We start from the raw sequence: 15,040 nt of genomic DNA, 5'->3' as shown, positions 1-15,040 counted from the left end.
ACACATGAAAGGCCTGCTGGGAACCTGCCCTCCAGCTGGAGTCCTGACAAACAGAAACAAGTGCAAGTGAGGCGAGTTATTTCCGCCCAAAGTTGGGTCTAGGCTTATATCCCAGCTCAGAGCTTTTAGCTCTGAGCTTCTCCCTCCACCCCAACTGCTCATGCAACGGAGAGGGGCACAGAGACCCAGTCACTCGTTGGGACCTCTCTGAGGGGTAAATGAGCGAGCGTTCACACAGCCTTGAGCGCACCCAGGGTGATACACCTGATGGTAGGAGAGTTATCTTTCTTGTACGCATAAAGCATAAAGGTGTCAGGGCTCTTGGCTTGCAGCTAATTTGTTTTTCACTTCCTTTTGTGTCATTATTCCTTTGGCCTAAGAATGTGAGAGTAGACAAACTGAAAGAGACTTTTAATTTTTTATTATTTGGGGAGAGTTCTGTTATTTTTGTTGGGGGTGGGGCCCTATCAGGTGGTGCTCAGGGCTTACTCCTGGCGCTACACTCAAGGATCACCCTAGAGGTGCTCAGGGGACCAGATGAGGTGCCAGAGGTCAAACTGGGGTTGGCTGTGTGCAAGCTAAGATCCTTAATCCTTGTTCTAGCTCTCTGACCCCAAAGTTTTAATTTTTTTTAAATTTATCTGATTTTGGGCCCTATCTGGTAGTGCTCAGAGCTTACTCCTGTCGGGGCTCTGGGGACCATATGGGGTACCAAGGATGGACTGGATGCAGGACAAGTATGTACTCACTATACTGTCTCTCTGGCCCCATCCTTATTTTAGATGAGACTCTTAACTTTTTAAATCAGTTCAGAAGGTATTTTTCCTGTCACCACAAAACCTTCCTTTTATGGACCTGGACAATTGGTGGCAGTGACCCTGAAAGGACCTGCTGACCCTTCCCATGTGGTGAGTATGCCCTTTTGTTCAGGGACAGTGGGTGCCAGGCGCGCCCTGAGCAGGACCTGAGCACACAGTGTGAATCCAGTTGAGGGGTGCCCAGGGCAGGGGCCAGACTCATCGCCCACTCCCTGGTATTAATGCCCTCTTTTTGTGAATTTCTTCCTTCTCAAGCTAGGACCGTGTGTTGTCAAAGTCACACACAACCCAGAGTGGCTAGAAGCGGAACCTGGAGGCCACTGAGAGACCTGGAGGTGATGGAGATACCGGGGGGAGGACTGGACGCACAGGGACCAGCTGGGAAATCAGCTTCCACTTTCCATTCCCAGTGTGGGAAATCACACGGACCACAATAAAATGAGACTAGGAAGATATAAATAAAAAAAACAAGTCATCCGGAAGTCACACATCCTGCTAACATGGGTTGCTGTTTTCCGTGGAGAAATGTGTACATAGAGAGACTTCATAAATAATTGTAATCTTACTGTATGTATAGGTATAGGTGGAAACACGTTTGTTCATTTCACGTCATGTAACTTTGAAAAGCTTTCCCCTCAGATTAAATATTCCTTCAGAACATGATTTTTATGGGCTGTATAATGTAGTCCATCAAATAGGTGAATCAAAACATTTCCAAGTGTTTCCTATAGCTATTGTTTTCTGTTTTCATTTTAGTCAGAGTTAAAGTAAATGTCTTTAGCTGTAAATCACTATGCTAATCTGTGTCATTAGCATGTGCAATTGGATTTCAAACACTGAATCCAGCATCCACCTCAGCATTTTAAAGGCACTTACTTTGTGAATGTATCTATACACTGTCTTCCAGAAAGTTTATACTGTCACCAGCAGCACATGCATTTGTTGCCACAAGCGTGTCAAAATGAATATTCACATTAAAATTATCAATTTAATACTTTCAATTAATACTATTTAATACTTTAAATAGTATTTAAGTACTATTAAATAGTACTGTTAAATACTATTTAACAATTTAATACTTTCAATTTAATATTGTCACCAGCAGCACATGCATTTGTTGCCACAAGCTTGTCAAAAATGAATATTCACATTAAAATGATCAATTTTATTTAAAAATTAGATCCAATTTTGGGGCCTATTTTGAGAGACTAGTACAGTGGGTAAGGTGCTTGCTACCGTGTGTGTGGCTGATCTGGGTTTGATCCCCAGCATCCCATAGGGTCCCCTGAGCCTGGCTAGGATTGATTCCTGAGCACAGAGCCAGGAATAAGCCTTGAGCACTAGGGTGTGGCCCCAAAGAAAACAAGATTGATATCAAACTTTAAACTTTTCTTTGATTGCTAGCAGAAAGAATGCTAAATGGTGTTTAATCATCTATATGCTGGGTTTTGGTGGTGACCTTCAAAGCAGGGTTCAGAGGCGGGGAGGGGGAGGACTCCTGACAGTTCTTGACCAGTTGAGCCAGCAGTTTAATACTTAGGGCCTGCAATGCTTGGGATTACCAGCACCACAGGGTGATGCTTGGGGACCAAGTGGTGACGGGGATCGAAGCAGGGTCTTCACAAGCCCTCAAGTGTGGATCACCTTTCTGGATGTGACCATTCATATTTCTTTAGGGATGGATTTGTTTATGCCTGACATCCAACTTAGAACCAGAAAGGCCTAGTACGTTATGCCTGATTTTATTTATCTGAGAATATCTAATCCCATACCTAATGTAATAATAATAGCAAGAGCCAACTTTCAGGAAATAGGAATGGCACGAAAGGAAACATTCTATGTTTCTAAATGCAAAAGTTAACTTTTTTAAAAAAGGAAGCTTTATCTAAGAGTGGTAGTGGACGGTGTGTGGGTTGTGTAAACAGAACTCTGTGTATACAGTAAGCCGGCCACGCAGGGAAAGGCTGCCTGCAACTGCATGAGCCCTGGATGCCACTGTGGCGTCCTACGTGCCTTGGCACAGCAAAGGGGCAGCACTGGTGACCGGACTGCCCTTTCCCGGACACCCTCTCTGTGCCCCTCCCATACTCATACACCAAGCAGGCCCAGGGCAGCCCCGTCATCTTCATCATCGTCACTGACTCATTCCCCATGGGCTGAATCCTACCCATTCCGAACTCACATCTGATCTGCCGTGTCACTCTTTATGGATGCTGCCCATGCTGTCCAACCGTCACAGAGCATCTCTGGATTATCTGAGCCCTTTCCACCCAGGCGCTGTGACTTTACTTTCACATCCAAACCCTATGTGTCCTTCTGCATCTGCGTTCCCACACCTCATCCCTGTGTGGTGAGGCGTGACGGTGAGGCTGCAGCCGGCACACAGGGTAAGAGACACTGAGATTCTTCTCTTCCAAGGATACAGAGTCCCTTCTGCCCTGCGCCATTCCTCCAAGGCCCAGTGCTTGTGGGCAAGGCAGTCCCTGGATCTTCCAGGATGCCTGCTGGTAAGGAAAACAGGCCCTGGACGGCCAGGAGTGAAAATCAAAGCACCCGACTGTCAAGAAGAAATTCAGGAGATATGAAAATGCCATAAACACTGCCTACAGGAAACGTGACATCCATGCAGACCATGTCCCCACGGGGAACGGCTTTTTGAGCAGCGCTTGCTAAATCAGTGTGCATCATTAGGTTCTGATCCAAGCAGCCCTTCCCTTACAAATCCGGCTTTACCCTTCTTGTTCCTACACAGGATATGGCTAGGCCAGATGATTATCCACTCGATATATGCATGTACAGCAAGAGATAACTTCCCTAGGGATAAATATAAAACAAAGGATGTGGAGTGCAAATATCTGGTTGAAAACAGTATGAAAGCGGCAGAGGGCTAGAAAAGCAGCTTTCAAGGAACCAGGCTAAGAATTGAGAAGCCTGCCACCTGGTGGTCACTTCAGTCACAGTGAGTGCTGCAGAGAAAGCGAGAAGAGAGGAGAGAGAGAGAGAGAGAGAGAGAGAGAGAGAGAGAGAGAGAGAGAGAGAGAGAGAGAGAGAGAGAGAGAGAGATGGGAGAAGAGGGAGAGAGAGAGTGGGAGAGATAAAGGGGGAGAGGAAGAAGGGGAGAGAGAGGGAGGGAAGGGGAGAGAGAGGGGGGAAAGGAAAAGAGAGAGAGAAAGAGAGAGAGAGAGAGAGAGAGAGAGAGAGAGAGAGAGAGAGAGAGAGAGAGAGAGAGAGAAGGGGGGAGGGAGGGAGAGGGAGAAGGAGGAGGAGGAGGAGGAAAGAGACCAGCGCCGGTGCAGAAATAACAAGGACCAAAGAAAAATAATAGGGCCAACAGACTGTTCAATGTTCAATTAGCTCACTTGCTCTCCAAGCTATCTGTGATTAGTGCGCGGTGGGAGGGAAATTATTTTAAGCTGAACTGAACACAAGAGCAGAAGTCGGGCTCTCCCCGTCTCCCTCAGTCTGGCTCCCTGGGATCACTAACAGGGAGCCTCAGCGTATCCCCGAGCTAGAGCTAGAATGCTCCCTGCTTTCCTTCACAGTCACTCAGGGAATGGACCCCCACACACTGGTCGTGAGGTCCAGCCCATCCTGCTCTGCACCTTCCAGCAGCCCCGGCCACGCCGCCTGCCTCCTGCACCCTGAGAGCGGGGCGCTCCCGGGCCTGGCTGCCCTGCCACAGCTCCTGTGTCGGTGGTCTGTCCTGGCCACGGAATCTCCAGCATTGTCCACAGCCTTGCAGAGACCTGTGGCTCTCTCTCCCTGCCTCTCATCTGCCCTGTGAACGCTGGCTGGATTTATCATCTGTTTGCCACTGACAGAACCCGTGGCCACTGCTCTCCCCTGAGCCACTGCCCACCTGGGGGAATCCACAGGTTCTCTGAGCCATGCGAGGTAGAGGCCCGCCCAACGTCCAGCTGACCCTATCAGTAGTGCACGAGCCGGGCCTCTGCTTCCCCTAAGCTTTTCTGCAAGGACTGAGCTGTGGGAAGGCATTTTAATAAGACCCCAGAATTTTGCCTCCTGCCAGGACGATTCGTGGCAGAAGGAACTGCACATTTTCACTGATTTGCAGAGCCCCCAGGAAGTTGCTTGGAAATGCCCTGTGGGTCTGGGCTTCCACAGCGCTGCTGGATGCTGAGAGACTCAGGACTCAGTTTCCCTGGGCGTGAACAATGCTGCTTCTACAGGGCAACCACTTGGATGCTGTGAGGGTCAGTGAGAGCAAAGGTCAAACCACAGAACATGGAAAATGAGATGTGCGTGACCAGAAAGATCTGTAAGGACTCTGTGCGCTTCTACACACTCACGCAGCTGACGTGATGGCATTTCTACATGTTCATACCGCCAGGGCCTGGGCTCTTCCTGTTTTTGCTCTGGGCACCCTACGGTTTTGGAGAGGAGCATGTGAATAGCGTGAGTAGGTTTTGACCAGAAAAAAAAAAAAACATGATAGAAAATTCTCATTTCCAAAAAAACCCCAGAAGAGCGTGTGAGTAACCAGCATCCACGGTCACCAAGCACAGCGACTGCCCTGGCGCCCTGCCGCGGATGGCTCACAGAGGCCCACTCTTGACATGCCTCACTTTCCACGTTGTCCAAGAATCGCTGGTTCAACTTGGAAGAAAGCTGCCTGATTACACAGTTCACTAGGAAGATAATTAAATCCCTTGTAGCCGCTTTGTTTCGTGACGCTGGTTCCCCCTCTCGAGCGCTTCCTTTATAGAACCAGAGGCCAGAGTCTCTGCTTGGACTGGTGACAGCACACGCCATGGCTGCCCGGGGTGCCAAGGGCTCGGATTACAGCCTGTTTACGTAATTTCGGATACACATCGGCTAGGTCCAAGAACCAAGACACTCAGAACCAGACGAGGGCAAAATGTTATAAATGGGATCATTGGATTCTGCCAGGAGACCAGGCCAGCTGCTTTTAGAGGGAATATACTTACTTCCAAGTGCCACTGAAGCAGAAAGAGAGGTTTAAAATTCTAGGGTCTTATTAAAACACTTTATGAAATAAATCATGAAAATGATAAATTATGCCTCAGCAAAATAAGCAAATGCATATATTTTTATGTATATACACATATACATATATATTCTTTTTTTTTTTTTTTCTTTTTTTTTTTTTTTTTTTTTTTGGGTCACACCTGGCGATGCACAGGAGTCCTTCCTGGCTCATGCACTCAGGAATTATCCCTGGCGGTGCTCAAGGGACCATATGGGATGCTGGGATTCGAACCCGGGTCTGCCGCTTGCAAGGCAAACACCCTACCCGTTGTGCTATTGCTCCAGCCCCTATATTCTAGCTATAATTTCTTTTGATTTTATAAGCAGATGGAAGAAATAAGGATATTCTGTGGCGGGAGCTATGCTACATGGTGGTAACAAAACACTATTCTAAAAAAAATGCAGGCAGCCAAACATATGCTACCATTTAAAATCTCCTTGACCTTCTATTAATTGCTGATGCCAAGATCTGGAAGAGCTAAAGTGCAATGAATAACAACGAAGAGCAGCTCACCTATAAGACACAGACTTGTTATCCCAGTCACGATGCACGCCCAGAAGAGCTCAAGGGGCCTTTGAAACAGAGACGAAAACTTTCTGCCTGCCTTGGAGGCTCCTAACCCACTGCAAAGGCTGACGAATTGCACGGAGGAAATGGGGGAACAAAACCCCAATTTCCCTGGGCTCTGACTGGTAAGGAGGGCCCAAAGGTCATCCCCCCACACCCCACTGCATCTACTGCAGGGTCCTGCAGAGCAGCTTGTCAGATTCAAGATTATGTCTCTCTCCGTGACTTTTTTTTTCTTTTTGGGTCACACCCAGCGATGCTCAGGGGTCACTCCTGGCTCTGCACTCAGGAATTATCCCTGGCCGTGCTCAGGGGACCATATGGGATGCTGGGAATCGAACCCAGGTCGGTTGCATGCAAGGCAAACGCCCTACCCGCTATGCTATCACTCCAGCGCCCCCTTCGTGACTTTTGTCTTGGACAGTCAGAGGGCATTTTGGGTTGGGCCTTCACAGCCCAGTGTTCTCAGAGTGAGCAATGCTATGCTGCTTCTCCCACATCCCGGTCACTGACTCAAACAGAGGTCCCATGCCCATTTAGACACAGTGATCAAGATGCATGGGAAAACCTCAGGTCTCACACACGGAGGTGCCGTGCTTCTGCACAGTGCCCTCTATGCAGACATGCAGAAGAAATCCAGCCTTCAGAAGAGTGTCACTACCAGACAGAATGGCATACACCTCCCCAGGAATGAGGCATGACCTCACAAAAGGGGGGTCCAGGGCTAGCCCAAAGCATAGCACCTTCTCCAGGAACTGTAAGGCCATAAATTGAATCCCTGGCTCATAGCTGCTCTGTTCTTTTAGGATCCTCCGTGCCACAACCAAATGCATAATCTCTAGCGCACCCCAACCACGCAGGCACGGGAACCCAACTGCACGCTCTCCAAAGGAGCCCCGACCTGTGAACCCCATCAGGAGGGGGAGTTCTGATGGAGGGAAAGAGGGGAAAAACAAAAGGAGGGGAAGAGGGAAAAATCGAGAGCATTCATACAAGATATTTTGAAAAAGAAACAATGAAAGTTGCAGGGCACTTGGCTGGCCCCGTGATCATTTTGGAGCCTCTGACTCACCCCATAAGCTGCACATTTATGGGGGATCCAGCTAAATCCTGGGTGCTAGGAAATACTGGGACTGCGTGGGAAGCTTCATTGTCATACTTCCATAATGGTCATGCAGGCTGCTGGGAGTTCAGCACGTAGCACACATGGCAAGGCAAGTGTGGCCCACCCATGCCGACAGCTCTGCCATGATCGCTGTATATCCAAGCTCTTCCCTCTTTCGCCAACAGCTCAAGATTGAATTTCTGGCCACAGATAAACTAGTCTTATTTGGGGTTTTGTTTTTTGGGCCAAACCTCGTGATGCTCAGGGGTTACTCCTGGCTCTGTTTACAGGAATTACTCTTGGCTGTGCTCAGGGAACCCCATGGGATGCTGGAGATCAAGTGCACAACCCACCGTATTATGGCTCTGACCCCAAAGTGGTCTTAGTTTGAAGGGAAAAAAAAATAAAATCAAACTCACATCTATCCTTATAAACATTTGCAACTCTAGTCCTATACTACAGAGTTGATGGAGACTAAAGCAAGTAACTCAACAGAACGGGAAGGGTCATTGCAGAGTCCCTTTCCCTTGTTCATGCTTCCTGTGACTTCTCACTCCATGAGCTTGACTCACCTGTAATTCACTTGTCAAGGGTGGGAAGACTCACCGAGTGCTAGAAACCCTCCATCATTACTGCCTCTTTCTATAATTTAAAGTACACATACAAATATTCACAGTTCTTTCAAAAGAAACACAGCCTGGGTTGGAGAGATAGTACAGCAGGTAGGATGTCTGCCTTGCACATGGCCAAACTGGGTTCGATGCCTGGCACCACAGAATAGTCCTTCAGCACCACAGGAGTGATCCCTGAGTGCAGCTTCAGGAGCAAGCCTTGAGCAGAGCTGGGTGTGGCCCCCCAAACAAAGCGAAAAACAAAGAGATAGAAACCCAACTCTCAGATTAAATGTTCATTCGGATTGGACCCCACAGTTTATTCCATGCTGTCTTCTACTACTCTGTAGTCCTATACTACAGAGTTGATGGAGACTAAAGCAAGTAACTCAACAGAACGGGAAGGGTCTGTTGAGAATAAAACCTTCCGAATATTCCTGAAGAAAATAATCTTTAGGATAGCTGAATACCAAACAGATCTTACAATGTGAAGCATACAGAGGTGTTAGTACTTATAATTCAGAAGAAGCAGCAGATATTTAAATGAGGAAGAGTTTGCATGTGTACAAGGGAACGTTTTATGCGGCACAGAATGAGAGAACCCTTGGTACCTTCTTCCATGACATCAGAAGACTAAATGTTGCTCAGCAGTGAGACTAAGGGTAGGTGCGCCAGGGACACAAAATCTCTAGAACTTGGACCCGGGCTGGTCTGTCTGGCAGACTGTCTGACACGTGTAACATGCCATAAGGAAGTGGCTGGTACCTTTAGCAGGAGCTCTATGACTTCTGTGTGCACAAGCCCATGCACCGGCTCTCCATTGATGTGCGTGATGAGGTCACCAGCCTTCAGTCCCGCCTGGCATGCCGGGCTGCCTTCTTCCACATTCTGAAGTCAAAAGGAGAGCACATGTTTGCAAGAAAAACACACAACTACAACGCTTACCGTTTCTTCTACCCTAGTCAAGCCATTATGCTAAGCTCCTAAAAAGAAATTTAAAAGGCACAGTTTGTGGGGCTGGAGTGATAGCACGGCAAGTAGGGCATTTGCCTTGCCACACGGCTGACCCGGGTTCGATTGCCAGCATCCCATAGGGTCCCCTCAGCACTGCCAGGGGTAATTCCTGAGTGCAGAACCAGGAGTAAACCCTGTGCATCACTGGGTGTGACCCAAAAAGATAAAAAAAAAAGGAATAGTTGCTATTTTGAGTCTGTCATTTAATAAAAATCATTCTTATGGCTATGTTAAAAAAAAATCAGGTGACATAAGAGGGGCATTTAAAATTAAAAAAAAAAAAAGAAGGGCTGGAGAGATACTACAATGGGTAGGGTGCTTGGGCTGGGTTTGATTCCCGGCCCCACATATGGGCCCCCAATGCCCTGAGTGGAGAGATCCCTGAGACAGAGTAAGGAATCAGCCCTGAGATCTACCAGGTGTCCCCCCCCAGTAAATAAATTAAGAAGGGCGGAAAGACAGTATAAAGGGTAGGGCGTTTGCTTTGCAAGTGACAAACTCAGGTTCAATTCTCTGCACCTCCAGGAGTGATCCCTGAGCACAGAGTCAGAAATAAGCCCTGAGCACCACTAGGCCACCCCACCCCCCAAAACAACAAATAAACAAAACAAAGAGTGGACTAGGGAGAGGCATGTGACCAGCCAGTCCTGGCTTGATCTCTGGATGCCCTGCTCACCCCCAGTAGTCACTCCTGAGCACAGAAGCAGGAGTAGTCCCACAGCTCTGTGGGTGTGGTTCAACAAGCTCTCCCCAATTGATAATAGGAGAAATAAATAAACGGAAGACCCGGAAAATACTGTGGGGGAAAAAAACATACTGAGAGATAAAAATAAAGCGTCTCTTAATTGCTGTTACCAGTCTGCAAGCAAACGTGGACAAGCGGGGGAAGCCTGGGCAGAGTTATGAGCGCACTCATTTCTGCTCACTGTTGTACCACATAAAGGGGAAAAAATATCCAAAGGGAAACGAAACCGGTCCCACAGGTTGGTCTAACAGGAAATATGTTTGCTGTTCCCTTACACCTGCGCCCACTTCTCCACGTTCAGTTTGGCTGGGAAGGAGAGAGAGCAAGACAAGAAGGGGTAGGCCTTACCCAGACGATGTGGTGCACGGTGTAGATGTCACTGTCCCCCACGTAGACCCGGATGGCCCGGATGGTGAAGCCGTAGTTCTTCCCCGAGCTGTGGATCACGATGGGCTGATGCGGGCTGGCCGAAGCCGCCGACGAATCTCGGCTGGGCGACGAGTCCCGGGAGGAAGACGGGTCCGAGGACAGGGAATGGGGGGACATGGGGCTTCCCAGGGGAGACACGGCAAACATGTCTGTGACAAAGAAACAGGTGTCAGAGCTGGTCTGCCCAGGAGGGCGACTGCAGGGCAAATCCCTTCATTTATTACCCACAGAAGAGGAAGTGATGAAAAACATTCACTGCACTGCTAACTAGCGTGGGTTTCAAATGGAAGCCTAGTCGAGGAACTTTAACATGTCTTTCAGTTACGTTTTAAGTTACAATTTCATAGTTCTTTATGTTAAAACTCACAACTTAGGTTTTATCCGCGATATTTTTATTTAACGGACTTAAGAAAATCATCGATGCACACATTTCAAGCAACCCCTCTCATAGCAAAGGAGGCATGGATTATAGTCAGCCATTCTTAAAGACTCCAAATCTCACATTGCACAGCCTTGACACGGTCTTTTTCAAACACAGGTGGCCAGGAAAACAATTCATCAGCCGCTTTTGACAATTTCACTGAACTAGCACTGATTAAAGGTCTCTGATCAAGAAATCACTGAAAGGCCACTTCTCAATCAAAGAATTATTCCTCAGTTACAACAGGTTCTCTCCCTACATTACCTACCACTTCAACCATGTTTCTCAGAAGGCCATTAGGGAAAAAACTGAGGAATTTAAAGCCAAAGCTTAGTTCATATTTCATAGTATAAATTCTATGCCATTTTTTTTTGTTTTATAGGTACACTTCCATTTATCTCCGTCTCTCCAAATCTATGATCTTGACTGGCCATGCATAAGAAATTGTGTGAGAGGGAAGGTGAGGAGGGGGGGAGGAAAGAGAAGAAAGAGAGAGAAAGTGGAGAAAGAGAGGAGATAGAGGGAGAAAGAATATGGAGGAGGAGAGAGAAAGAAAGGAGGAGAGAGTGTGTATATGAATAATCTACAGGAAAGGCTGAGCTTTCTACATGAACTCAGATGCCACTGAGGATCATGGTGAACAGAGCAGGCTGGAAATGTCCATTTAGTCAGTTTTTCTGGTGCCAGTATCTGTCCAAAGCAGAAATGGCAAAATGTACCACTTATCCATGCTCCTTCATGCTATGATGCCGGCGGGCACCTTGGCTGGCGACCTTCTGCCTAACCAGGAGGCCGGGCCGTGCTGGCTGGCTGACATCACCCACACATGCGAGCAGGGGGCAGCATGCATAGTTGAGGATCCACCTGCCAAATCACAACACCCCGTATCCTTTATCTCTCCAAACGGGGTAATGAGCTGCTTTCCCCCCTGTGCGGCCTTTCGCTCCAGAACTCAGTGTGGACTGGACAGCCCCACACTCTCCTGTCGCACCACAGCTGCCCTTGGGGCTCAGTCAGTTATTAGGGAGATGGGCACTGGTTTCACGGCGCTAGAAGCACAGCTTCTCCCCCACAAGAATGTTCTAGAACACTAGCTCCCAAATGAGCATTCCGGCAGCTCACGTTTCTTTCGGCACAAATATGAAATTTGAAAACTGTAAACAGTCACTTTCAGACATAGTCCCTGTTCTTCCAGATGCAAGCCATCTGCGATAGAATTCAATTGCCACTTCCGCTCCCTGGCTGTCATTTGAGTGATAAGTGAGAGCCCACAGTAGATGTGCTTCCTCTGTGCCAGTAGAATTACTACAGACTCAGTGATTAGCAGAGGCGCGACCAGGTTGTGGAAAAACACTGCAATTTCCCAAAGTCATAATTGGGCCCAGCTTTCTACAAGAGGGCAGAAGCTGACTTCATCACCAGTAGGAGGAAGCAGAGCCCAACAGACAGGGCTGGGGGGGAAAAAGAAAACCCACCAACACATCATTTCAGCGTTGTCTGTGATGCTCTGCATCCCCAGAAATGAAAAACTGAACATTTTCTTTATCTATTTCCTCATTCATTAGGTGGGGAAAACGATACTGAGTTTTCCAACACAGATGCTGTAACACAGCTCTGTAAAGTATAAAATGATGCATAGGCTAAGGGAAGAAAAGTTACTTAGAGAAAGGAAATTTATTGCTTCCCATGGGTGGAGTAAAAGGAGCGAAAACAAGTCTTAGGAGGAAGCTGAGAGAGAAGGAAATCCAGCAAATCTCCAGACGCAGAGAGGAGCCAGAGGAAGCCTCACAGCCGCCCTGGGGGCCTGCAGGGGGCGCTGCAGAGCAGGGCACCAGGACCGGAATCCCTCCTTGCGTCAAGCAATTCTGCATCTCAGCTTTGCAACCCCCTGGGAGCACATGCAGAGCACACAAGTTCATGCGAGTAGATGACTCTCTACCTCCTGGGATCATGAGGGACAGAGCACTGGCAGAAAGGGACTTTGTGACTTTCCCCGAGATTTTCTTTTTCTCTGTGCTTTCTAAGCGCTGCCGAGCCATGTGAGAAGCGGCTTCACTGGACGGTTTGGAGGAATTGTCTGTACTGTCCACACACTCGCTGCGTCCATTTATCTGATCCAAATGCTCTGAAAAACTGCCGACTGTACAAAGGAGAAGGGACAATAAACATGTTCAGGAAAATCCGGGACGGGAGAAGGAAGAGAGAGAGAAGGATGGACAGACGCTGGCAAACGGACTCCCACCTGGTGAATGAGTCCATCTGCCCCCAGGCAAACAGTAACATTAACATTTACAGGTGACTGGCTGGGAAGGTGACATGGAGGAGGAAGAGACAACAGAGACTTCAGACTTGGCTCTACCTGTAAACAAGCCCAAATGATTCTCCAACAGTGGCACTGCGGAAGTTGAGGTCACCTTAAGAAGTCCCTATTTTATAACCCTTGTTGGCGAGCTCTCCCCCGAACCTCCGTGAAAGTCAGGCTCTGAACCAGTTCCTGCTGGTGACAAGTGCAGCTAACACTTCAGGATGGCCCAGTGACACAAAAGGCCATCATCACCCACACCACGGACGCTTCCTGACATGTGGGTATCAGCTAAGCACTCAGGCAGACTCAAGCCTCTATCACCTCCTGCCACCTTCTTAGACCTCATCTGACACTAGATTCAGGCATTCGGAAAAGGGGCTTAAGGGTCTCTGATGGATTCCACATGGGGTTTCTTTCACTCCGAGCTCTGTGTTCATGTCACACGTATTACTCTTGATGTCTATTCAGTGGCTGTCCAGGTTCCCACCTCTGGACAAAGTACCTTATACTCACCTAACCTGAAGCAACTGCACCAGTGGGAAGGTGTTGGCGTTTGGGATATTCCTGTTCTACCTGGCGGAGCTCAGCCTACACAGAAGGTGCAATTTGTGGGCACCTGGGGCCACACCTGGCGGCATCACCCAGGTGTGTTGGGGTGGAGGGGAAACACTGTGATGTATCAAACCAGGTTCCTCCCCAGCCCTAACTCATGCCTTCCCTTTTAGAAAAACAAAATTTTTGTTTGTTTTGGGAGTACACTTGGCAGTGCTCGAGGATCACTCCAGGCAGGATGGAGAGACCATATGGAGTGTCAGATATTGTACGCAGGTGGGTTGCATGCGAGGTCTTACCTGTTGTATCCTCACTCTCTGGCTCCCCTTTCCTTTATTTCTTAATTTTATTAATCCTTCACAGAAATAGGGGTTTGTGTTGGTGTGTGTATGTGTGTGGGAGGGCGGGGGGGGGGAGTTGGTATTGGTGGGGTGTGGCTGGTGTTTGCTCTATTTCTTCTAAGTTATGAAAACGTTGACTTTCCTCAGCAGAATACCAGAGAAGAATCTTAGGGAGTAGGAGAGTTACAAATGGGCAGGAGGGCAGAGGGATGGGGGTGGTGACAGGGCAGGCCGGATCACCACTGCCTGTTTGGGGACCCCAAGGGCAAGAGGAAAGAAAATTCTTAAGCAGAAGTGACAGACTGAATCCCCTGGGAAAGGTGAGCGGCTGCCCCTTTGGGTTCCTCCTGCCCTGCCTTCACTCTCAGGCTACCCGTTTTTTATTCCTTCTGTTTTCTATCATGAAGGTAATACATCTTCACTCATCAAGAAACAAGGCTTCTCTCATGTCCACATCAAAAACCTCTCTGCGAAGCTGGTGTCTTAAAAATTACCAGCAGGATCATCCTCTTAAGATTCACAATCCACGCAGAGGATGTCACAGTGATCTAGATGAGCCCCTACAAGGTGGAGCAGACAACAGACACCCTTTGCCCAGGAAGGAGCCGCGCTGAACTCGGCTTAGCTGACATCTCTGACCCAATGCTTCCCGTGTGTCACCGGACCGTGAGTTTGAGTTCTCCAGGGGGGCACATGTGCTGAGGACGGTGTCCATGCTAAGGGAAGGCAGGAGTGAGGAACCTGGGCGTGGACGCAGTATATACCATGGACAGCCGTGGCACTGTGCAAAAAAGGGACAGAGCCAGACTTCCATGAGGTGTCCAACCTCCAGAGGACTGTCAAACCACCTCTCAACACTATCCACACACCCTTCTACTCCGCCTCACGGAGCGGCCTGTCTATCCCACTCATGCTAGAGGAAGAGAGAAAACCACTAAGGGTGATAAAGAAGTGACTTACAAATAAAGTCCCTTAAAAATGGGCATTTACTTGTTACAGTATAAGGTATACAGTGGTTTGGATGGGAACCCAGCTGAGTGTAATGAAACTCTTTAGAGTGAACTTCTGGGTGCATTCCATATTACATCTAATCCTGTTAGAATTTTTTTTGGGGGGTGTGG

At 48.3% G+C, this 15,040-nt stretch overlaps 1 protein-coding gene across 11 annotated transcripts in view; it reads right to left on the bottom strand.

The window, feature by feature from the left end:
- MAST4 (microtubule associated serine/threonine kinase family member 4) overlaps positions 1-15,040 on the bottom strand; it is a 668,112-nt gene that overhangs the window by 11,582 nt on the left and 641,490 nt on the right. For 8 of the 11 annotated variants that reach the window (XM_055123954.1, XM_055123955.1, XM_055123956.1 and 5 more), the window contains 3 exons: positions 12,661-12,861; positions 10,220-10,449; positions 8,878-9,000 (listed from right to left, as the gene is read on the bottom strand). In XM_055123954.1, coding sequence (XP_054979929.1) covers positions 8,878-9,000; positions 10,220-10,449; positions 12,661-12,861 — 554 coding nt within the window. The remainder of the gene's footprint in view (positions 1-8,877; positions 9,001-10,219; positions 10,450-12,660; positions 12,862-15,040) is intronic. The other 3 variants (XM_055123957.1, XM_055123958.1, XM_055123964.1) reach the window with 1 other exon arrangement.

Source organism: Sorex araneus, chromosome 1, assembly GCF_027595985.1.
Source record: "Sorex araneus isolate mSorAra2 chromosome 1, mSorAra2.pri, whole genome shotgun sequence".
NCBI lineage: Eukaryota > Metazoa > Chordata > Mammalia > Eulipotyphla > Soricidae > Sorex > Sorex araneus.
The sequence above is the reverse complement of the archived record's forward strand: the minus strand, read 5'-3'. Positions and strand labels throughout refer to the sequence as shown.